This window comes from Anser brachyrhynchus (assembly GCF_964034855.1).
Source record: "Anser brachyrhynchus genome assembly, chromosome: 3".
Taxonomy (NCBI): Eukaryota; Metazoa; Chordata; class Aves; order Anseriformes; family Anatidae; genus Anser; species Anser brachyrhynchus.
This window is the reverse complement of record NC_137696.1, coordinates 21760469-21784560: the sequence shown is the minus strand read 5'-3', so window position 1 is coordinate 21784560 and position 24092 is coordinate 21760469. Positions and strand designations below refer to the sequence as shown.

General features: G+C 40.2%; 2 protein-coding genes across 10 annotated transcripts in view; one reads left to right on the top strand and one right to left on the bottom strand.

Annotated features, from left to right (window-relative positions):
* The window catches only part of CLIP4 (CAP-Gly domain containing linker protein family member 4), a 27156-nt gene extending 14113 nt beyond the window's left edge, over nt 1–13043 (bottom strand). For 2 of the 5 annotated variants that reach the window (XM_080587611.1, XM_080587615.1), the window contains exons 1-9: nt 12932–13043; nt 11922–11959; nt 9849–9910; nt 9131–9274; nt 6779–6918; nt 5792–5885; nt 4805–4966; nt 2991–3109; nt 1316–1552 (exon numbers count right to left, since the gene is read on the bottom strand). In XM_080587611.1, coding sequence (XP_080443737.1) covers nt 1316–1552; nt 2991–3109; nt 4805–4966; nt 5792–5885; nt 6779–6918; nt 9131–9260 — 882 coding nt within the window. In that variant the 5' untranslated portion in view covers nt 9261–9274; nt 9849–9910; nt 11922–11959; nt 12932–13043. Of the gene's footprint in view, nt 1–1315; nt 1553–2990; nt 3110–4804; nt 4967–5791; nt 5886–6778; nt 6919–9130; nt 9275–9848; nt 9911–11225; nt 11567–11707; nt 11763–11921; nt 11960–12931 lie in introns of those variants that run through there. The other 3 variants (XM_080587613.1, XM_080587612.1, XM_080587614.1) reach the window with 3 other exon arrangements.
* Nucleotides 13033–24059, top strand: PCARE (photoreceptor cilium actin regulator). 5 transcript variants are annotated; one of them, XM_080587598.1, is made up of 5 exons: nt 13033–13172; nt 13297–13498; nt 15185–15825; nt 17510–21521; nt 23920–24059. In XM_080587598.1, exons 4-5 carry the CDS (start codon nt 17755–17757, stop codon nt 24047–24049), a joined length of 3897 nt encoding a protein of 1298 aa, XP_080443724.1. In that variant the 5' UTR covers nt 13033–13172; nt 13297–13498; nt 15185–15825; nt 17510–17754; the 3' UTR covers nt 24050–24059. The 5 variants fall into 5 exon arrangements, 4 of the variants coding, with proteins under 4 accessions (XP_080443724.1, XP_080443722.1, XP_080443725.1 ...); XM_080587596.1 differs by having other exon boundaries at nt 15185–21521; XR_013949460.1 differs by lacking the exons at nt 15185–15825; nt 17510–21521; nt 23920–24059 and adding an exon at nt 14463–15177 and having other exon boundaries at nt 13041–13172.
* The last annotated feature ends 33 nt before the right edge of the window (nt 24060–24092 follow it).

Genomic DNA, 24092 nt, shown 5'->3' with positions numbered 1-24092 from the left:
AATCTGAGCTGGACCAGTATTAAATATGTTCTTACACGTCTACAGAACAATATAACAATCCCTTTGGCACAACACTGCCTCAAAGATTTTAGCTGCATTGCACCAGTGAAACTGGGTTACTCTAGGCTAAGCAGAATTGAAGAAAAAAAATTTTCTGCTGCCTTCTGGAAACTAACAGGGTTAATTCATGAATGAATACTGGTAACTGAAACTTGGACAACTCACAAAGTAATCTGTAAATTTTACTATCATTTTGATGTGACACCAAAAGTGTTAACAAAGTGAATGATGCTGATGTACTAGAGTAGACTGTTAAAATTTTGTTTACGGATGCAGATGTCTGTCAACACACAGCTTTCCACGCGAGTGACTCTCTTTAACACCTAACTGTTCGGCTCATTACTTTGTGTAACCATACCCTTACTGCCATCCAGAGTTCATACCTCTCAGAAAGCATTTTAGAGCCTCAAATTTGAAATACGTCTCCAAATACATAAATTGACTATCCAGAAATTATAAGGATAACACAGAATCATAGAATGTTTTGAGTTGGAGAGGACCTTACAGATATCTAGTTCCAAGCCCTGCCACAGGCAGGGATGCCACTCACCAGACAAGGTTGTCCAGGACCTCATTCAACCCAGCCTTGAGCACCTCCAGGGATGGGGCACCCACAACTTCTCTGGGCAACCTGTTCCAGTGCCTCATCACCCTCTGAGTGAAGAATTTCCTCCCAACAGCTAATCTAAATCTCTTGTCTTTTAGTTTAAAACCATTTCCCCTTGTCCAATCCCTTCACACCCTGGTAAGGAGTCCCTCCCCATCTCTCTGATCATCTTTGTAGCTATCCTCTGGACCTGTTCTAACAGGTCGGTGCCTTTCTTAAACTGGGGGCCCCAGAGCTGAATGCAGTGCCCCAGATGGGGTATCACACAAGCAGAGTAGAAGGGGAGAATCCCCTCCCTCAGGCTGCTAGCTACACCTCTTTTAATGCAGCTTAGGATACAACTGGCCCTCTAGGCTGCAAGTGTACAATGCTGGTTCACATTCAGTTTTTCATCCACCAATACCCCCAAATCCTTCTCATGAGGGCTTCTCATCAATCCACTCACCACTCAGCCTACATTCACGTTTGGGATTGCCCCAGCCCATGTACAGGACCTCGCTCTTGGCCTTGTTCAACTCTGTGAGGTTTGCATGGGCCCACCTCTCAAGCCTGTCCAGGTCCCTCTGGATGGCGTCCCTTCCCTCCAGCATGTCAACCACACCACCCAGCTTGGTGTCCTCTGCAAACCCACCAAGTTACTCAGCATACCTTCTGTCCTGCAATAACAACACGATCTCCCAGCTTCAGGCCAAGCGATAAGAGCATGGCCTTGCCTGTGACATGATTCTGGTTTGGAATCACGGCTTTTGAGACATCACATGGCAGAGACACTGCATCCAGCAATATCTGCTTGATTTCTTTTGCACTGGCTGCTGCATCTGCCATTTCCAGTGGCATATCTACTGGATCAGGAACCACATCCACTGGGATCTGCCCTTTGTCATTCTGTAAAAATATAACATACTACTGAATTTAATGTTGTGACAGCTGATTAGGCAAAAAAACAGAGCAGTTTACAAAGTTTTTAATCCACTTCATTAGATATTTTTCCTAGAATATAAACAAGAATAAGAACATCCACATTTTCAAATGAGGATGCCAAGACATCCTTAGGCAAATAAGATAGCATTTACCGTGTTTTATTTTCAGAAGTGCTAAGTTTCCAAAATTTTTAATCTTAAGAACATTATTAGCACTCTGGACACATGAGAAGGGAGAAGAAGAAGAAAAAAAAGCACCTGGATACATCTGTTTACCCCAACACAGATTCAGTAAAGTAAGAAAGAATTCTGGTCTGTAGTATCAATACTATAAAGCTAACACTTCTCAAAGAATTTATCTTTCCCGAGCATACAGTTTAATCCTTGGTGAGGCTTATTCCAAATGTAAGATATAATTGAATTAACACATATAGCATGCGGAGAATACACAAAAAAAAATGGTGTCTCACATAAACTTGAACAACTTTATTCAAGTATTTATTTAGATATGGAGTACTGCATGAGAAACGAAATGAGGATTAAAAATCCTTTCCAAACAATTTCCACGTCCATACAGTAGTTACTGTGATTCCTCTATGTCCCATGAGATGCTTGACCTAGGCCAGAGTTAACCTTAACTCAAGGCCAGTTGACCAGAGAGCATATACACTGCTTGGCCTTCAGGCTGCTACAATGGCAAGTTCTGCCTACCCTCCCTTCAAAGGCATTAGTACAAATCTTAACCCGTCTTCCAAATTTCAGTTTGTGGAAGCACAATTATCTGTGTAAAAAAATGAATCTGAAAATGGAGAACTGAGATACCACCTACACTTAAAAAAAAAATCCAGGATAGGTGGCTACACACATAGAACAACATTTTACACTGTAACTGAGGTCTGCTATTTGATTAGTAAGAAGAGCAGCTAATTGTTCTTCATTATCAGTTATTCACGCTAAGACTAAGTTTACTACTAAGCAATATACTGAACTGCTGGAGGTCACATACTGTACTCCTGTATTTCTGAAAAGATCCACCTTTCATGACAACTGTTGCAAAATACAAAGGCGTTTTAACAAATGAAAGGTAAAGCATCAAAACAGAACATCTTGAACACCATTTGAACTAATGAACCACATCGAGACATGAAAATACAAAATTCAACACAGAAGTATGACAAAGCATAGAAAGTCATCTACTACAAGTTACAAATAATTTTGTATCCATTATCTACTATTATCTTTGTAGATATTTATATCTATTATCACTATTATCACTCCACATAATACATTTTTAGCTAACCAAAACCCATACATGCTGTTTTACTTTTTCCAGATATTTTTCCCCAGATGATCAAATTATTTAATTATTAGCCTTTTGATGTATATACAACCTGACACCTTACCCTAAAGGCAGGATTTGCTCCATGTTCCAGTAAACACTTGACGGCTCCTGTACATAGGTTAAATGCAGCAATATGTAAAGCTGTTCCAAAATCAAAATCACTGCAGGTAGCATCTACATCTGCAATTAAATATCATGTAAGGTATGCAAGTCTGTTAATTGAATATTTCACTTTACAGATTACTTGAGAGAACATTAATTTTTTTAATGAAAGTACATTAATTTTTATAATTTATATCAACATTTATACAGAGACACAATTAGCTATGTACTAAATGCGTATGAGAAGTGATTCTACAAAGAATGTTAACCTTATTTGCATGTGTTTATTCAGACCATGTTCTAATCTGGAAGATGAGCATTTACTTTAATTTATTTTTTCATACTGCTATTTGAGATACCCAATCCACTGAGCTAAGACTAACAAGTAACTTTAGGTTTGCATGTAAATTAATGTTTCACTGATATTTATATTTTACTGTTTATAGACTTTAAACTTTAAAATCAGATGCAACTTCAACCAGTTTTCTTCCTTTATGAACAGGTAGTGGGACAAGGGAAAACTGACTTTACCTCTGCTTTGCACAGATTTTATTAGTGATGGCCAAGAATTATGTAAAAACTACTGATTTTTATAATTCCTGTGTTTCCAAAGAATGGCACTCAAAAGGGTCTTGCACTGACATTTTGGAAAATACAGTACTGCATTTCACTAGAAGAGGGTTATCATGATGCACATTTCCATTAACTGTTCCCGGTGTATCTTTTAATCAGCTGTGAAGTTAGTCTTTGGCACCTCTCCTAAACTATACAAGAGATGTCAATTTGAGTCAATTAAGAATATAACCATTTATTTAAAATGCCAACTGATCTCATACAGAATCCAAAAGCCAAGAAGGATTTAGTAATAATATTCCAGTTTGAAATACTGGTGAAGGATGTAAAACTTTCCACCTCAGGGCTGTACAAGTCTTCTAGTATTCTCCAGTTACAGTCTCTATCCCACTAACCCTTTCCACAAGTTGATAAATAAAATTTATCTCAATTGTATCAACATTCTAATATGTTTACACTGAATTAATATTTTAGGGCACAAAATATAACAGACATATAGATCATAAATACGTATATGCACGTCAACTTTATACATAGAGATTGACTGACATTAAAAAGATGAAAGGTACCAAATTTTAACAGTTTTACAATTGGTTTTTGGAGCCCTATCTTTTTATTTTTTATCTTTTTGAAAATATATATTTATTTATGCCAAACACTAAAGTAAAACTGTTCCTTAGATATGACCTTTCAGATAGCTCATATGTGAAAAAAAATGAGTATGTCAAAGCTGCTTCAGCCCCTAGTTTGTCACATGCTGTTGCCAAATCTCCACTTCTCCTTTACCATTCTCCCAATATTTCAAACACACTTCTCAATGATTAAGGCACTTAAAAACACTGAGAATTCGCCAGAATAGTTGCATCTTTGGTCTTGTGCATACATTCTCTTATTCCTCAAACAAGAATTTAGAATTAACCTAGCCGCATTCAGTTCCGTTAGATATTTCCCTACCATTTTGTACAAAGCTCAAGCTTATGAACTTTAAAACACAGCAATGGATTCTGTGCATTAAACCACACAAAAAAAAATAGGTTAAGAGAAAACACACCAACAAAATTAACTAGAAGAATAAGAAATTAGAAATTTTTAGTGTAAAATGGGTAAGCAAACCCTACACTTAAAGACCACTACACATCAGCTTAGGATCAACAAAGGAACAAAATACTGACAACTATATGAAACAACAGTAATACCTACCTTTTGGCTTTGCGTTTTTCAAAATAACGCTAATAAGTTCTGGAACATCAAAGTAAGCAGCATAATGCAAGGCATTCATATTTGTCCAGCGGCTGCGTAAACTGCTATCAGCACCCAGATCAATAAGCTGTGTTGCAAATTTTACAGCTGTTTCAACATCACCTGCAAGACAATTTTTTTTCAAACATGCATTAGATATTTTTACAGGACCTCAAAAAATATGCACGTGCTTATGTGTAACAAAACGTACATCAAGCTCTTAAATCTTACAGCGGAGCAATTACTATTAGATGCACTTCTTTTTAGGATTAGAATGCAAGAGTCTTTGCCTGTTATGATAAAAGAGCCAAAATCTCTGCTACGTTATGTAACACAACCTGCTTATCTCCAACATAAAGAACAGCAATCTGATAGGAAAAGAAAAAATACGCTCCACGATGATAAAGTTTATGTTAAGAGATCTTCCACCACCAGGAAAGCTAGCCTCTGCGAGACCTCACTATGAAACTTTTAACTCTGAGGAGAACTGGGTTCAGGAGCAACAAACACAACAGGGGAGTTCAGAGTTAAAAGAGCTCTTATTTCCAGTAGTTATGATCATCATAATGTAAACAAAGATTACTGTTTTCTTCTGACATGATCAGAGTGAAAGAAAAAAAAAACGAACAGCCAGCCACTTAAATGTTCTGGTTTTATTAACCTAAGAAGACTGTGAATGCCTTAGTTCACAGTTTGTACCTCAGTCTGAAACAGCCTTTGCTGTTATTTAATGTATTTTTAAATTAGTACTATTGTTTGAAATACCTGTACCACTAACTGCCACAGCAATAACCCCATAACATTTCCATATATTCCTTTCTGATGGACACTAAAAGCCAAAACTAAGCACTAAAAAAGTCTACTTCAAGAAAACCTTCTGTAATACTCATTGGAAGTAGCCTTTTTTAATTAAATAGGCTTTTACATTTGCAATGTTTCTTTACTCACCAATACCATGAGCCCCCGATTTACAAGTGTAATGCAAAAGAGTCATATCAGTCAGTCCATCTCTGTCATTCACATTGCAACCTCTTTTAATGATCTGAGAGACAAGAGGAAAAGAAGCAAATTTTAGCTGTACCATAACTTACTAAATACTGTAATTCATTTTAATGGCTAGTAGCAAAGAAGCTTCCTAGAATACAATGTAAATGCTGAACTGAGGAACATGCACAAATGAAAAAAAAATTGAAAAATCTGAAATTCAGCATTATCTGAACATCACTAACTTCACTATTTACAAATTTTAACCTCTAAATCTTTTTTTCCTTATATTATTACTTCTAACATACATTTTGCATGCTGAAAAGTTAACTGCTTTACTGAACAATAGGAAAACTATATCATTTGAAAAGTCTCCCACTGTTCTTTGGTCTCTCAACATTATTTATTTATTTACAAAAAGCCCCCAGTTATATTATGGTAGGAAGAATCTTTACCATACTTCCTCGCCTGTCTAGAAAAACCTATAATAAAAATAAGAACGTAGGATGATATAAGAAACAAGGTGTCCTATGAAAGCAACCTATTACAGAATCCCAAAAAGATTTCAGATCCTATCTCATCCTGGGCCTTGGAAGCATTGCCCATAAGGTCAGGCTTCACTGTAATTTCATGTATCAGTTTTATGATTACTGTTAAATAGGAAACTGAAGCACCAAGGTAGAGGGCCTCTGAAAAAATAGCCGTTTTGAGAAGAAACATTTGATTTCTACCATCTACCAAATGTGCTGAATTTTTAATCAGTCTTCTCCTTCTATCCAAATGAAAACTGAAGGTATGTGGAATACAAGGCACTGATTGGTAATCGTTTGTGACCTACCAAACCTGTACCTGCATTTATGATTAGTTCTGCTTTTGAATTAACTGTTTTAATTGATGTCACCATAATATTTCTTTAATGCTGTAAGCATTCAAGGATGTTGATTGCCTCACCTCATTCCCAATAACATCAATATTCTGCTGGACCTGTGGAACCCACTGTCTTAAGATAGCAAACAATTCAGAAATTGATGTTTTGGGGTTGAAAAGTATTTCTTGACATGCTGCATCATTGGGATCAAAGAAGGAAAACTCTGTTAAAAAAAAAAAGGAATAATTACGTACAACTGTAAGTTTTAACATGCTTTAAGAATGCATCTATTTTTTCAGTCACAGATGCAAAGAATGCAAGAGATTCACTCCACTAATAATCACGCTGGAAAGTGAGAATATGATAAATACAAAAAAATGTTCCTTAATGTCTGTTCTATTTATACTAAGGTCTTGCTTCTACTTCAGAAAAACCTTTGAACCAGGAACCAATACAATGGTACTGCAAAGGCTGATGTTAAGTTTAGGCAAGGACCAACAGAGATGGGCAATGAGTAGGCTAATAACGGCTTACCCTTATTTCTTCAAGCTAGGCAAAGACTGAAGATTCTAAAATGTTCCCAAGCACAGACAAGCCTCTTGATCTCTCAGCTGAGCAAAGAAACATGTACATGATTTTTCCATATGCTATAAAACATCTTTTTCTTCTTCCATCATAATTTGCATAAAACATTCCAAAACACACACACATGCACAAATCAGGAATGTATTCTGGGGCCTCCATTATTTTCACGCCATAAATGTATCAGTCACATCTGGTGGCAGATGCAGGTAACATACATTTTCCAAAATTAAGCCACCAAATCAAAACGAAGCTGTTGAGGCTGGGTACCTGGAGAACAACTGGTTTTACTATTAAAGTCTGAGGCAAAGAAGGCATTAAGTACCTCAGCCTTTTCCTCACCCTATGTTTTCCCCCCACATCCAATAAAGGATGGAGATCCCTAGTCCTCCTTTTGTTGCTAATGTATTTATAGAAGTATTTTTATTGTCTTTAATGGCAGCAGCAAGATTAAGTTCCAGCTGGGCTTCGGCCCTTCTAATTTTCTCCCTGCATAGCATCACAACATCTCTGTTGTCCTCCTGAGTGGCCTGCCCCTTCTTCCAGAGATCATATACTCTTCCCCCCGCCCCTCAAAACTTCTATCCAAAGCTCTCTGTTCAGCCAGGCCAGTCTTCATCCCAGTCAGCTCATTTTTTAGAACATGGGGATGGCCTGCTCCTGCTTCTTTGCCCTTCAGGACTCCGTAAGGGATTCTGTCAACCAGTTTCCTAAACAGGACAAAGTCTGCCCTCCTGGTGGCAGTTCTGTTAACCCTTCTCCTTACTTTTCCAAGAATCCAAAACTATTATTTCATGATCGCTATGCCCAAAACAGCCTCCAACCTTCACATCACCCACAAGTCCCTTCTCTGTTCACAAGCAAAAGCTCCAGCAGGGCACCTTCCCTACTTGGCTCACTCGCCAGCTGCATCAGAAGTTACCTTCCATGCACTCTGGGAATCTCCTAGACTGCTTCCTCTCTGCTGTACTGCATTTCCAGCAGACATTCGTAAGTTGAAATCCCCCACAAGAAAAAGGGCTAGTGATAATATCATGTAAAACTTAATTTATCATATGAAACTTGAATTTCCAGCCTGTACTAACTCATCAAATGTGTCTCAAGAATGCCAAGTCTGCAAAGACAGAACATTACTTTACGTGTGTTTATTTTTCCTGAAAACAACTGATTGCTGTAATTAATGAGCAGGAAAAATAGAGAGGGAAAAAATAATTTTTAAGGTGTATAGATGCTATTTCAAATATATTATAATTGTAGCTACTTATGAAGATCCTTTAGGCACAGGGACATTTTAATATATTATATAACCAGTTTTAAAAATTATTATAATTCATACATGTGAAGACAAATCAACATTATTTCAAAAGACAATCACCTAGTTGCTAGTTTTCTGTTAAAACATGTTCCATAGTCCTTACCACCGCAAACAACTACACTTCCAACAGAAATATTCCCCTATAGTTTAGTTCAAATACTGAAATCACACTAAGAAAGTGTAACGCTACAGATTTTAAATGTGATGTAGATGCTTAACTACATTAAAATTTGAATTGCAATTTTGCATCTTAATATCCAGCTCTCTGTTTAGACCTACAAACATCTAATCACGTGTACAGAAGAAACAATTAAAATGAAAGCACATTATAATTTAAAATGCATGCAATAAGAAAAAATGGGGAAAGAGTAGGTCTTTGTCTTTCATTTTTCTTTACAAGAACAGAGAATCCATTTAATAAGCAGTAATCTTTTTGTGGAAAGAGGGCATAAATAAAGAGTTGGTAGTTTTTCTTAACATTTATTTTTCAAACTTACTCTCTGCTTACCACAAAATCATTTTCCGTTAATGTACATACCACAGTCTGAAGGCATTGGTGCAGCAGCAACAGAAAAAGTAACAGATGTTTCAGAGTTTGGGAATAAAAAACGCCTTTCAGTGAGAGAATCTCTTTCTAAGGAACGTTCTGGGAGATCTTCTACAGTCATCTTCTAGAAAGCCACTTTAGTAGGAGGGAAAAATGAATGAATAACCTTGTTAGAAATACTCTGGATTAGTTCTATTGTAATAAAATATAATGTATGAGATTAAAATCTTTCCTTTTGCAAACAAATTATTACGACTATCGCATCCTTGCAAACCAATACACTTTATTAATTCATAAAAGCTAGTAGAGTATGGTGCCAAGGATAACCAACTTCTAGACTGGACATTGTCAAACTCACGTTATTAATGGAAAACATGAAATTTCTCCCTGTTTTTCCATTTGGGCAGTGATGAAAAGAATAATGCTGTAACTAGCAACTGCACTGTAATAATGAATGGATTAGTGTGTTTTACAGCTTAATGAAAAGGTGAGGCATAGAGTACCTTTCTCTCCTTAAACCTGAGCAAGAACATGCTACCAGCTACTGCTTTCTCCTCTTTTCAGATTCTCGTGACTTCAATCTTCCCACATAAAGCTGCAGACAATTCATCACTGAGTGATTCACTCCTGGACTCATGATTCCCTGTCATCTCCTTTCCCAGCTTCTCCCCTCTGTGTTTTAAAGTAGCTTTTAAAATAGCATACTTACCACAGTGTTGTAGCCCCCACCCTGGTGTTGTTTCCAGTCAACTTTTCAGGCCTTGCAGCAACCTAGGAAAGAGAAGAAAAATAAAATGGTCGCACAGAATTCTAGTGACATTTTCTAACAACCGGGACAAGTCACATTTTAGTTACAGCCTGCATGCTAAGATAAGAGAAGAGCTGGCTACCACTTGTAACTCATCTACTTAGGCAAATTCACAGATAAATAGACAAAAATGTTATTCTTGAGAGAAAAACAGAGACTACCAGAGGCTACATCTCACAGATGAAAAACTGAAATTTGAATCTTCATGACTAAGTAGAGTAAAAGTATCACTTCCAATAAACAAACCTAAATTTTTCATTCTGGAGAATACTATACAGTCCTCTTAAACTCAGGAATTTGTTTAAACACTCTGTCTGATAGAAAGGATTCATAGAGCTTCAAGGCATGTTTATTTTTATTACACTTAATCTACAGACGAGTGAACGAGTGGAAAAAAAAAGAGTTTTTTTTTTTTTAAGATTTTGTTTTGTCCATCTTACACACAGCAATCTATATGTATGAATTTATTCTAATATTTCCCCCAAATAGATTCGCCACTTTATTTGGGAACCTTGCACAATTTCATTCAAATATAAAAAGCATTTTAGCAATGGATTGCAGATGCTAACCTTGATAAATAAAAATAAATCCCTCCTCTCTTCTTCTGTATCTTGTACAGTTCACCCTGTCATCAACTTGGAAGAGGTATCCAGATGAAAAATTATAATTTTTCTCCAACTAACTCATTTCCTCAGTCATGTACAGCTGTAAAAATCCATGTGCTCACAAAAAGGAAAGATCAAGGAGGAGGACACTAGGAACAGGCAGGACTATTTCTTCCCATTCTTAATGCATTATCAAATTGCATTGGCTTAAGCATCCTTAGATTCAACAAAGCCAAAAGTATCACTAGTTATTTCAATTGTTATTTTTATCCAGGAAGGAACAGTTAAACTTTACATTTTGAATGTCAATTTAAAAACATCCTTAACACAAGAAAGTCATTACTGTCAGTACAATGGACTCTTAAGATGTCTCTTATAACGCAAGTGACTGATTTAATCTCTTGTATGGAGCAGTGAAGTAAGTTTGCTACAATCTAATATTTGTTCAGAGGCTGCGGACAAATCAAAACAAAGCAGTTTTATGAAACAGAAAGTCTCCCCACATCAGTTTTTCATGGCGAGCGCATCAGACACTCTCACAAAGTGTACAAGTAATATGCATGTGTATAGAAGACAGCTGAACCTGTTAAATCAGAAAAAAAAAAACCACAAGAAACGATTTATATTTAGTACAACAGTGAAGAAAAAGAAACACCGTGAAAAGTAGTCAGACCTGATGAAGCAGATCATAACAGGAAGAGGCGAGATTTGTAACGTGATTACAAAAGCTGCTGTAACGAGAGATCAGGAGAGACAATTGCAAATTAATAGAAAAAAAAAGTTGTTTATTGCACACAGACTGAACAAAGTAAAATCTGTGGTTTTTCAAGTATCTAGGTCATCGTTTACTTTGAAGGAACACGTAAAACAAAGTGTCAACAAGGCAAAAAAAAAATCAATATACAACAAAGCAAAGTAAACCAGGCAGGAAAACAACCCAGCTTGTTGGGTAGATGATATGAAGACCCAAGTGCCATCACAAATGGTTAGCGTGATACACACGTACACAAACACCTGGAAAGGCAAAAGGAAAGCAAAAGTTTGAAAACAATTTCAAAGAAATGAAGAAGACAAAAAGACCTTGTCCTCAAAATAACTTCCATTCTGAAGAAAAACACAACATTGAGGTATTAATAATATCCAAGATATACTGACTCAGATGGGAAGTCCTGGTGAAACTACAACATCTTCCAGAAAAGCAGTGATGTTCCTATAGAAGAGGTAACATTAATAAGATCAGAAGTTCAGAGAGACAGAAGGAAATGGTTAGATAAATTAAATGAAAAACCAGCAGTTTTCTTTTTCATAGTATTGCCGAGCTATGCTACTATTAAGTGCAGTTCAGCACAAAAGAAAACACCATACTTACTATTTGCCAGCCATATGTTGTTGCAATCCAAGTGCAACCTGAAAACAGGGAAATATCATTGGAAAAAAAAAATAAGAAAACTTGATGGAGTCATCAGATGTACATGCTTTTATATTGGCAAGACTGAAGAGCAAGTACAAGCTTCTCAATACCCATACATTACACAAAACACGCATGATTTAAAAAAAAAAAAAGTTTTATTAATACAGGATCCAGATTTTTTGTGTACTCCATACAATTTGCAATCTTATTTCACAGTACTAGTAGAAAGTTTTTCTGCAACTACTATAAACTACTTGCAAATACTAAAGTACTTTAAGTGATCCAATGCAATTGCTCCACGACTTTGTTAGCAGGACTTGTCACACACAGGATGCTGTTTTTGACAATAACCACATATAATGGACTACTTACGGGCCCAAAAATGTAAAAGCAAGAAGAATAACTTGCTCCAGAGAACAAGGCTCTTGCACAAATGCTAACTAATCAATCTCTAAAATTTATGTTACGGGCGAAGGACGTGTGCTAATACAGATGCACTCATGACTGTTTCTCCAACTGGTGCACGGGGGGCTCTCTTGCAGCGCAGCACTTTCAGAAGCTCTAAGTTCAGAAGAGTTCTGGTTTCAGAGCTGTCACGTTGCCTCTGCTGCTGCTGCTTCCAACTCCCATCGCTGCGCCCTCCGACAAAGGCAAAGCGCAGGGGGGAGGCCGTGCAAACGCCGCCGCACGGAGCTGTCAGCACGGCAGCGGCAGCGGCGGCTCCCGGCAGCGGCGGCCAGCGCCTCCTCAGCAGGTCGGGCCCCCGCCGGCGTGAGGAGCAGCGCGAGGCGAAGCACCGCGACGCGCCGGACCCCGGGGGTGCGGGCAACGACCCCCAGAGCGGCCCCCGCCCGTTAACTGGCCGCCTCCGGGCAGCGCCGTGAGGTGTCCCCGCGCCCGCCCGACGGTCCCAACGGTCCCAACGGTCCCAACCGTCCCGCTCCCCGCGGCCGCCCCCCGCACCGTACCTGCAGCCGGCGGGGCGCCGCGCGGCCTCCCCCGCCCGCACCTCAGGCCCTCGGCCTACCGGCGGCCAGCACCGCCCCCCCGCGGCTCAGCGCCGCCCCGCTCCGCCCCGCCGGGCCGACACTGCGCAGTGGCAGCGGCGGGGCCTGCCGGGGCGCGTCCGCGGGCGGGAGGCGAGGCGCGGAGCCGGGCGGTGGGGAGCCTCCCGGGTCCCCGCCTGAGGCGCTGGCAGGGGTGATTCAGGTAATGACAGAGCAGTCACAGAGCGCGTATGACGGGCCAAGTGTCATGTCTCGCTCAGAAACGGCCTGCACCGGAGCAGGGGTAGCTTGCTAGCACAGACATGCATGGCTCTTGTTTGTCCTAGGTGAGGATAGGCCTGGAAACCGCCCAGGGCAACACGGACGACATACCCATCAGCTTATCCACCAGCTTCATACTCGGTACCGTACCTGTCCATGTTCACCGAACGCTAGTAAGAGAGCAGTGATCGCCAGTTATGAAAAATGAGGGGACAACTAAAGGCAATCAAACTGTGGATCAGACGGCTTGGGTCTGCAGACACTTAGGTAACTAATCCTGATGCTCCACGCTGTTTCATGAGGTAAAATTTGGGTTAGAGAGGTGTAGCCAGGAAGAGACTATGGGTGGCAAAGAGAGAAGGGAAAGTGCTGCTTAAATGACAATTTAAGTTGTCTGCTCTTCATCAAACAGAAACTTGCTTTCATTGAACTGCTCCACAAGCTCAAACCTGCTTCCACTTGTGAGAACTGATGTGAACTATGAAAAATGAACTATTTTAATTAAAAATCCAAACCACGGCATTGTGTGAGCCTTTACAAAGATGATTAATTCTATCCCAGCCAAAACCATGACACAGTTATATAAAAAAATAAATAAAGCAGGTTTATTTCAGAGGAAAAGAGCTCTTTAAAGTTGTTGTCACTTAAGCTCTTCATAATCTCTCAGTGAGTAGAAACTCAGTTTTCCTCAGAAGTCAAACACAAACCTTAATTTTTTAAGACCTGATGTGAGCATTTATGCACATTTGCCTTTTAAATGCTGCAAACCTGCAAAGGATAGCAGCCCTACGTTGTCTTTTTTTCTTGCTTCCATAATTTTTAAGCTTACATGTTTCACACTGAAACTTCATGCTGAAATTTCAGAGTTTCTATCCATCAATTCTCCCATCATCCAGCCCTAAAATCCATCCCATGGTTACCACACTGGCAACATCTCTGGAGCCTGTCTACCACACATGTCTGTCAAGGTTCAGGCCTCATTCTTGCCTTTGGTAGGGCCCTTAACAGTTCTACTAGTCCCACTCCCACTTTCAGACTAGTCTGTTTTTTATTATCCAGCGCACCAGACATTTCTGGCAGGGTTTAAGAATATTTAAGCTGTTCCCTTCAAGAGTGCTATGTGACCAGGCAGCTTGCTTAAAATGAAAATACTGCCAGATTTAACAGTAGGAAGAAAATATATGAAAGGAAGAACAAAGGCCTTTTCAACAATTTCTTGCTTCTTCCCTAGGCTCTGTTCCTCAAACACGGTTTTGTGTTCATCTGGGACACTTGTCAAATTGTTCAACTCAGCAAGTTCACAGATAACAACGTAGGCTCAAACATGACAAATGTTTTCCTTTTGATATGGGTTCAGTAAACAGTAGCGTTGTAAACCAAAATATGATTTCATAAACAACATATGACAATTCATCTCATTCCTTTACTCTCAAAATACTTGCTTGTCATTCTCCTATCAATATTCTCCTCTACTGCTGTTTTTACTTGGCTTACCTATATTACCATCTCTTTTGTTACATGACCACGGGGCAAAGAACATTTTCTTTTGCATTATCCATGAGGTAAAGCATGTTTTTTTTGAAGTGCCTCAAACTTTCAAAGCAATATATAACTATTTAGGAGCAAGAATATTAATGACAAAAATGCAGTTTCATAAGTGGTTGGAAATAGGTGCAAAGTTTCTTCTCTCACAGAAGCTAAAAAATTTGACACAACATAAATTAGTTATATTCCATATACATGCAAACTATAATTAGAGTTAGGACAAAACATATGCCTCGTTAAAACATTTTTTCTAGGACCCAGGATCTCTATTCAAGAATAAATAAATAAATAATGAACTGAACATAAGTTAATATTTACTAATGTTAATATCAATTGTGAAATAATAAATACATAAGAATCATAAACCAGCGTCTTATGTTTTTTGACCCATGTATATGTTGCCAGCAGATGTTAATACATGGCCTGAAAATAACTAGGAAAAAAAAAAGCGACATGACACTAATAAAAAAAGGAAAAAGACCTTTCCAAAAACAACAACCCACATGAGGCTAATTCCCAGTAGAGATGATGGAACTGTTGGAGCTGCTCTTCAAAGTCACAAGAGTACTTTATACAACAAATACTCAGCAAGCTATGTAAAGAGGTCTCTCAACTCACTGGAAACAGAAGAGATATACTAAAGCTAGTTGATTGATCTATTGTGTTTTCCTTGGCTTATTGTGGAGGGCTACAACATTCTGACCTCTAGGATCACTAGGATGAAGCAGCTGCCTACACCTGCCCTGTTTCTCCATTCTGAACACATTAGATATGTGCCTAAAAGGGAATGCAAGCGATCTGGGACTACTGTGTACAAGCCACATCATGCTGGGATGCAGAAGCAGCTGGAGCGTGAGCTACACGACTTGCAAGAAGCGGAGTCAAGAAGTAATTACCTGATGCCTTCCAGAAAAGCTTAGAGGGAAATGACCGTGACATCACATACATTAAGTACAATTCATGTGTTCCAGAAAAAATACTGTAGAGAAAACAGGGTTTTAAAAATTTTCTTCGGAGTCACTGGCATGCCTTCTCCCTTGTAAATCAAGGTAAGTTTGCTGCTCATGTTGAACAGAACAAATGAAAACAGCAAAGGCTACAGAGAATAATGACTTTCCATGAAGACATTCTGCTACTACAGTCCAGCTCCAACAAATGAATAATGTAAGCAGGTCATTCAAGTCTGAAAACATTTTATAGGCTTGGCAGCATAAAAAGACTTTGGGGAACTGGATGAGATACCTGCAATCACACAGAAATCACATTGCTAGGGTGAAGCCACTGTTTTCTGTAACCTTTTCTGACACTGAGAAACAGATACCTTCAGTAGAAAATCTACATCTGGAAAACAAAAGGTGAACCCATCCAGTGTGAGTAATGAAGAGGGAACTTGGTGGCAGTTGCTATTGTCATCCTCATCCACATACTGCCCTTCATAAATAAATACTTGGAAAATATAAGTATCTTCTGCTTCATCACAGTATTCCATTTCCTGCTTTGAGTTCTTTAATTTCTCTTTCAGACTGGGATTATTCTGGGGTTTGTTTTCGCAAGTAAGAGAAACAGCAAGTGATAACAGAAATAATGAAAGGAACAATTCTTTCATGGCCGTAGAAGTGGTTTGAAGAACTTTTTGGTTTTGTTTTTTAGAAATGGGTCTATATTTTTTTAGCTTTTTTTTCCTTAGAGTTTTAACACTTGAAGTCTTGCTATCAAGAGAACTAGGCCCTGGCAGAGGACAATGAAATAAAGGCAAGCAAGTCACTTTTCTGACTGCAAAGAACATGTTAACGCTTTATCCCAAGAAACTCAGAGGAAGGAAAACCCTTTTTTTTTTGTTATTTTGAGATTTGTTATCTTATAGGAAACTGGATGATTTTTTGTGGCCCTAACCCATATTTTTGAAAGTCTAAAGTCGTCCACTCAGCCTGTGATTTGATTTCTTTCCCAAATTAAGACAGGTGAACTGAACACTGAGCACTGTGGAAAGTTTAACTAACAGCATTTACAATGACAACAAGATAGTAGGGTTTGTTTGTTTGTGTTTCTTTTTTTTTTAATACTGAAATTCTACAGTTTAGATGCACTAGAGGTAGACACCATCTTAACCACATATGCAAAACTTATTCTTGAAAGTTCAGCTTTCAAGTTGGGAAGCTGTCTGAAGAGAAAAATACCTTCCAAGAATGATCATGTGACGGGGAAAAAGTCAAAATCATCTTTGGAAATCATAGAAGGACTTAGAAGTAAACAGCTTGTCACTTGCAAGTAGGGGGAAAATGATGAAGACCATCAAGGCAGAAGCACAACGAGTATCTCTAACCCATTTGATTCCATGTCTTATATTCTCCAGCTGGTACACACTCCATCAAGATCACCTTTTCCTTGGTTAAGCAGTACTGAGTGGTATTCACACACCTGTTCAAGTAGCTCCCCTTCAAAAAGGCTTCAAAATATAGTCTCTTTCTTTAGATCTCTACATTCAATTACATGTTACGGTTTTGCAACAAGGGAAAAAAGGAGGGGCAGGTACCAAGTCCTCTTGCCTCCCAATATAGCACAGAAAAAAAATCTTCAACTTGGGTGCTGACTGGCTGGTGCCTGCTTACCGTAATGAGCTTAAAGTCTTATTTGTAGTGGACATCTGTCAATACAGAAGTGAGGCATTCAGGTCCTCTTAATCCATTAGCTCTAAATCCAGCAGAGCTTTCACACTCCTTTTTTGAATCAAAGAAGAAAACCTGAGTGGAAACATACAATGGAACAGCACAGCTTCAAGACCAGATCCTGGGCAGTAAGCACGTGAAATTTCAAGGCAAACAATAAGGAAAGACAGCAAAACTGGAATTGTGATGGAAAACTTGTGAGGAAAAGGACAGTCTGCGGTTCAGGATGAGACAGTGAGTTTAATTCTTTGTTTTATTTTCGCTGGTTCGTCTGGATTTTTAATCAGAAATACAGTCAAAGACAGAGAAAGGATGGGCTGCACACCATCTCACAGCGAGATTGTTAATACTCTTGCAAGAAATGGTTTTAAGGCTTTGAATAAACCTAAAGGTATTTTGCGTATTGATCCAGCAGATAAAGGAATCCCACTGCTAGTTAAAGGTTCATCTTGCTACAATATTGATGAATTCTACCAATACAAAATTCAGAGGAACAGCTGCCTGCGAGAAACTGAGGAGAAACTGTCCGAGGAGGACAAAAGTGATTATTTGCAGTTTTCTTCCAAATCTCATTCAGATCCTCACATTTCCAGGGAAGACAACGTAATTGAGAAAAAAGCCACAGAGGCTGAAGTTATGTCCAAATTGATTGAGTCTCAAAAACACATCATTGAGGCTGTACAGATCAGAAAGCAAAGCTCTTGTGAATCAGAAGCATCAGTTTCCATTTGTGATAATAAAAATGAAAGCAATACAAAGCAAATCCTAAAGAAAGGAAGGAAGCCAAAAAGTCATAAATTAGCTAAGCAAGGTCGACCTAGCAAAATTAAAAAAAAATCAATTTTGTCCCCATGCGAGATAGAGAAAAAGGTAGATTTCCCAGAACTGCTTGTTAAGGCTCATCAGAATGCATATGCCTACTTAAATCCAAACCTCTCCAAGTATGAAGCTATACTTCATATGGCCAACCAGGCTGCCCAAACTCAGCTCTTTCTACAACAGATGGTAAGCTTCCTCATGCTTCGCTTTGATGAAATCAACCAGCTCTTGGAAGAAATTGCTAATGATGGGGAAAATCTTCTCAAAGATGTGGGTAGATATCTGGCATGGCCATCAGGAAAAGATGATTTGAAGGAGCACCCTGATCTTCTGCAACAACTACTTCAGTACACAATCAATAAAATGCAGTTAGTGAGTGGAACACTGGCCTCTGTCACCTCCGACGCCCTGCAGGAAACCTGCAGCTACCTGCAGTCTGCTGCAAGCAACTTGGAAGGAAAACTGAAAGCAAAGCAAAGCTATGATGAGCGCCTGTTTCGGGCGGTAAGGCTGCTTGAAGCCTCAACCATGGGAAGCTCTCAGTCCCACGGTGATGACAGGACTCTCTATTCTGAGGATAGTGGCATTGGCGTGGACAGTGAGTCCCTCAAAGACTTCAGTCCTTTCAGCCAGCTTGGAGCACAAGCAAGCTGTGAGTCCTGTGCACATGGCCTTCTGTCCCAAAACCACACCAGAACAATGGAGCACGTGCATAATGGGGCAATGTCACCAGGCACAGCCACATCCCATGGCTGTGCACTTGAATGGCATTTTAAAGATACATTTTATTCATCTGTACGGAGCAGAGAAGAAACTTCTTGTCAGGGTGGAGTACCAGAAGGTATTTCTGCCGCGGCAAAATATGTAAACCTGAGCAAAAGCCACTCCAGTAACTCCTTCCAGTCTGATTCTACTCAGGAAGGTGAACATTTTGAATCAACAGATTTTCCTTCAGATGATGATGAAGGGAGCACCCTGGGGGAGGATGATGACAATACAAGTTTATCAGAAATGGGTAAGGATGCCCTGCCAAAGAGGCCCCAGTCTTCACCTGCAGTCACTGGTAACACACAAAGACAGTTGTCCACCAAAAGGACAGAGAATGCGGAGACAGAGGAAATGATTCTGAAGATGAAAGATGCCATCAGTGAAAAAATCAAGTTTGTCCCAGCTAAATCTGGGCGTAAAGAATGGGTGGAGGATGAGAGCGGAACAGCAATCCTAACAGCAAGGCCCAGTACAGCAATGGGAAGGCAGAAGGCCTCTGGGAAACAACGACGGTCCAGATCGGAGGAGTCCCTCAGAAGCCAGGCAGAGGACCCAACCCTCCTAGAGCTTCAGAGAACTCAAAAGGAGCTCAGCAAAAGGCTAGAAATGTTTTATGGAAAGACGGATACAGATAACAACCAAGAGCCTCGGAAACTGAGAACAACACGTTACTTGCAGGATGAGCAAATTACATCTAGGTCCTCTAGCAAACTTAAGGCATGCCTCTCAAAAAATTTCAGCATCCTGCCTAACCAGGATAAAGTCCCTTTGTACATGGTTGATCAAAATCCTGCCAATCAGCTGGATGAAAAGAGATGCAAGAAGCCTGTCAGAGCTACTGCACCCACCCAGGAGACATCGAGGAGCAAAGACGACAAGACTTCTGGAACACAAATACTCAGTGGCAGCAGTTGTGCCCCCCGCCAATCTGTCAAAAAGCTCATCGAAACATTCAGTCCGACCGATGATCTTGAAAAAGCCACACCTTTAAGATCTTTAGGGCCAATTAAGTGCATCAGAAAATTTGGACTTCCAGTCATCCCACCCACCATTCCATTTCAGAGAGGGTTGGTGCCTTTAAATATTAAGCATCGTATTTCACCAGTAGAAGACACAAGCCTTTCAAACACCAGTGCAGTTTGTTCTAACTTTCCAAATGCCTTTCCTCCTGTACCAGCTGCAGAATTAAATAAGGACACAAAGGAAGAAATTGATGTAGACACTGAGAACCTGCCACCACCACCCCCTGAAATGTTAATGGACACTTCTTCTGAATTCTCTGAGCCTGAAGAAACAGCAAGAATAGGAGAAAACTCTTCAGAAGATGCCAAAAAGCCTGCCAAAACAGAATTTCATGCTACTAAGAGAGCACAAGTTTCCCCGAAAATGAAAGCCTCCCTCCAGTCCATTGACTTATTACCAAGTAAAAGCATCAGCCCCAGCGCAGTTGCTAACAAAGTTTCAAGGAACAGCGGACCCAGGGATGAGAAACTGCAGATATACTCTCTGGAGCTGAACCCTACCAACATGCACATCCCTAGCCAGGAGGAGATATTAGCAACCCAGAGAAAAGAAGCTGCAGATTTGTACAAGCAAACACATAAAATTATTCCTCTTCAAAATCCCAGTGGGGTTTCAAAACCATATGACAGTAGCTCAGAGAGCAAAGAGCCCAGTTCACCTGCTACTTCAGTGCCATATCAAAAGCATGGTTCTCCCGACTCACTGAGGAGAAATGAAAAAGGTTCGTCATTCAACAGGAGGGTCTCCCCAGCAAGAACTCCCCCTTCTTCTCCACCAACTGAGAAACAGCTTTTCAGCCCCCCAGTACACCACGGACGTGCTCTGCAGGCTTTTAACAGCCAGCAGCTGAGCTCACCCACCATGCAGAGGAAACCCAGTCCCCCTGCCAGCCCCAGGGCACCCAGCCCACCCCGGGGGCCCAGCCCACCCCTACAGAAGAAGCTGCCCTCTCCACCAGCCCAGCGGAAACTGCTCAGCCCTCCTGAGGAGCACAAGCAAAGTTCACCAACACCACACCGGCTGCCAGGCTCCCCAGTCTACCGCCGAGAAACAAGCCCTGCTCCATTCTTCACTGCCCCATCCCCACCGACCTCCCCATCCCGCTCCTACAAGGGATCAAAAGCTGGTCTGGATGCTGGGCATGAGTACCAGCCTGCTTCCTCCAAGAAGGGCAGCAATGTACATTCAATATTTTGCCCAGCCACTTCTTCCTTATTTGAAGCAAGACCTCCACCAGCAGCCAGCAAACCCACAGTGGAAGTCACCAAACAGACTGAAGCTTCACCACCTTCCCAAAAGAGCAGTCTGCTACTCCAGCAGCCTGTAGACCGAACCAGAAAGCTGTCTCTGAGCGCTGCCAATCCTCAGCCGTTTGTGAGGAGAAGCTTTTCTGACCGCAGACCAGGGGTTCGGTTTTATCTTCCAGCTCCTGTAACAGCTGGCAGTGAACCTGCTCTTAACCAAGCAAGGTAAGAAACTTTCTACTTTACGTCAAGAAGCAGAAGTACTGCACTGCGTTGGCTTTCTAAACTAGTAATGGGAATTTATTGCCGTTAAGAAATACCCTAGAAAAATGCCCTGTTCCTGCACAGAACAGATGGCTGGAGAAAGATAACATCATCTTGCCCCAGATTTCAGTTAACTTCCCACAGCTTGCTCTAGCTTTACACTTCATCCAGAGAAAATTCAGTGTTGGTTTCATGCTACTGAACTTCCTTTGTTTGGGGGCTAAGGACATCCACTTTCAATTCTTGAAAGCTATGAAATAGCCTTCAGGTTATAAATATATTTAAACAACCATGAGAAGATAGGCCAGGGTGTCTTTCCTAACATCAGCCTCTAAGCCTGTCAACTATTCAATACAAATCTGTGTTAAAATATTTCAGATCAGCTGGCAAGAATGATGGACAGATAATGGCATGGATCTGTATGGACATTATAGCTTGAAACTTGGAGCTTGTCATGTCAGCTTTCAGATGCTAATTTCAAGTGTAGTGCACCAGACTTTGATTGAGTTTATTGGATGGTTTATTAATCGTGCAAGGCTTACTCTGCTCTGCAATTCATTCAGCTAACAGACGAAAATTTCAAAGTAACTCCCTAGATGTTATATTCCTAAAACTTCTCATTCTGGCAATGTTTACATCTGGTCTCAAATTTGCAAGCTATTCCCACCCAACTGTTAGTCTCTTTTCCTTCATTCCTTTTCTTGCTCTTCCTCTCCTCTCCAAGTTTAAGCCTCTGTGTCTGTTATTTGTGTGTGTGTGTGTGTGTTGTTAGCAGCTTCAGGCACTAGGTGGGGGCCGGGGGGGAGGAGGAGGAAGACACATGCAAACCCACAATAGCGTCAGACTTCATAGTAAAAGAGTTTGGTAATCAATGAGTTAGCTACTTTCTCCCATGCTTCTGCAAACTCTGGGATATTTGCCTCCATTTTTTCCATGCCCAATTAAAACATCCATTTTCTGAGAACAGATTACTAAATACAATTTTCCAGGAGCTTGTAAAAGTAACATTCCAGGAAGTCATCGGGCAGCAGAATTCCATTTCCCACCCACCCCATTTTAGCAGCAACACCAAAAGAACAAGCAACTTCTATCTCATTTTGGTAGCTAGCATTGACAGGCATTAAATGCCATTGTTAGGTGCAAATTTGCATCGCTTGCATGCTCACTGCCTAGAAGGCAAGAAGTGCTCCTTTCCCAAGTACATCTGCTGCCCATCCTATGCTGCGTGGAATATCAGGACTTAAAACAACACTAGCCTTAGCTAGAGCTGGAGCTTCAGCTTTTGTATTTGGACAGGAGATTCATTTTAAGTGAATTTCCATTCTCCATTTCTAAGTTCAAAAACTAATTGAACAAATCAAGTATAACAGCTGGTTCCACTTGGACAGCCTATGGTTGTTAGCTACTGAACTAACTATGAAAGTTAGTTACTGACCTAATTTTCCTGTTTTCTAAGCTTGGTCATTTGACAGCAGTCAACAGCTACTGGCATATTATCAGGGCATAGCGTGTGAAATTATCCTGCTTATAGAAATCCTGTGAATCTGTAATAGGATTTCTGTGTATGCAGTTTAACTGAAAATAATATTTCATTGAGGCTGCTAATCTTCCAAGGGGTAGAGCAGAGATAAAAGATTAAATGCTATTGCCATTAAGATATTGTTCAGGAAGGCAAGGGATTTGGTTAATTGAATCAGCCCACAGTAAGTAGTCAAAGTGAGACCTCCTATACTTAGGGGACATTTGAATCTGTATTAGAGTTTCATGACTGGTCATGTATAACGAATATCTTCATCCAGCAGCGCAAATCATGGAAGTCCTAGTAACCAGAACAGGAACTTAACAGCTTGTCTATAATCAAAAGTTAATTCAGTTTAGCATGGTTTCTGTGTATCAGTTCTCCTGTCTGCAATGTGGCAGATTTATACCACCAGAACACATATCCTATTGTCATGTTAGCATACTCAAATGTCACTGTAAAAATACTAAGCGGATGCATAGCAGAGTTAAGACCTTTACTCCAGCTGAGTCTGGATTTGGAACAAGACTTTTCACTCAAATCTGTCTCCATTCACAAGTGAACTCAGATTTGTACTGATCTCCCGTTAAACATTTTAAATATTTTCTTCCCAAGAGAGATTTGGGAAGGGAGAGTACAGCATATCTGGCATCACAAAAGAGGGAACATGGAGAAAAACATCTGGATAGTGTGCATATAGACCACGTACACAGAAGGAGACACTGAGTTACCTAGTACTTTGCAGGATTTGTGCTTCATGGGTTAATGTGGTCTTACCATCATTGTTTTAAAAAGTCACCATTCATAAGCTTCTTAACTTAACTCTCTTCCCTTCTGCAGTGTGGAGGAGAGCCCTGGAAAAGCAGGTGACTGTTGGAGCAACCCTTGTGCCCCTGAAATCAAGGAGTCCAACAGATCCACTTCCCACCCTGAGCTCTACATCGTGGGCCAGGGGCTGCAGAGGGACTGACAGCAGAAACATTTGGGCAGAAAGAGGCACAAGCAGAGGAAAC

Excerpts from the sequence above, each read along its gene's own strand:
- PCARE (XM_080587598.1), top strand. The coding sequence starts at position 17,755 with ATGGGCTGCACACCATCTCACAGCGAGATTGTTAATACTCTTGCAAGA. Across the intron at positions 21,522-23,919 it reads CCTGCTCTTAACCAAGCAAG|TGTGGAGGAGAGCCCTGGAA; the intron begins GTAAGAAACTTT and ends TCCCTTCTGCAG.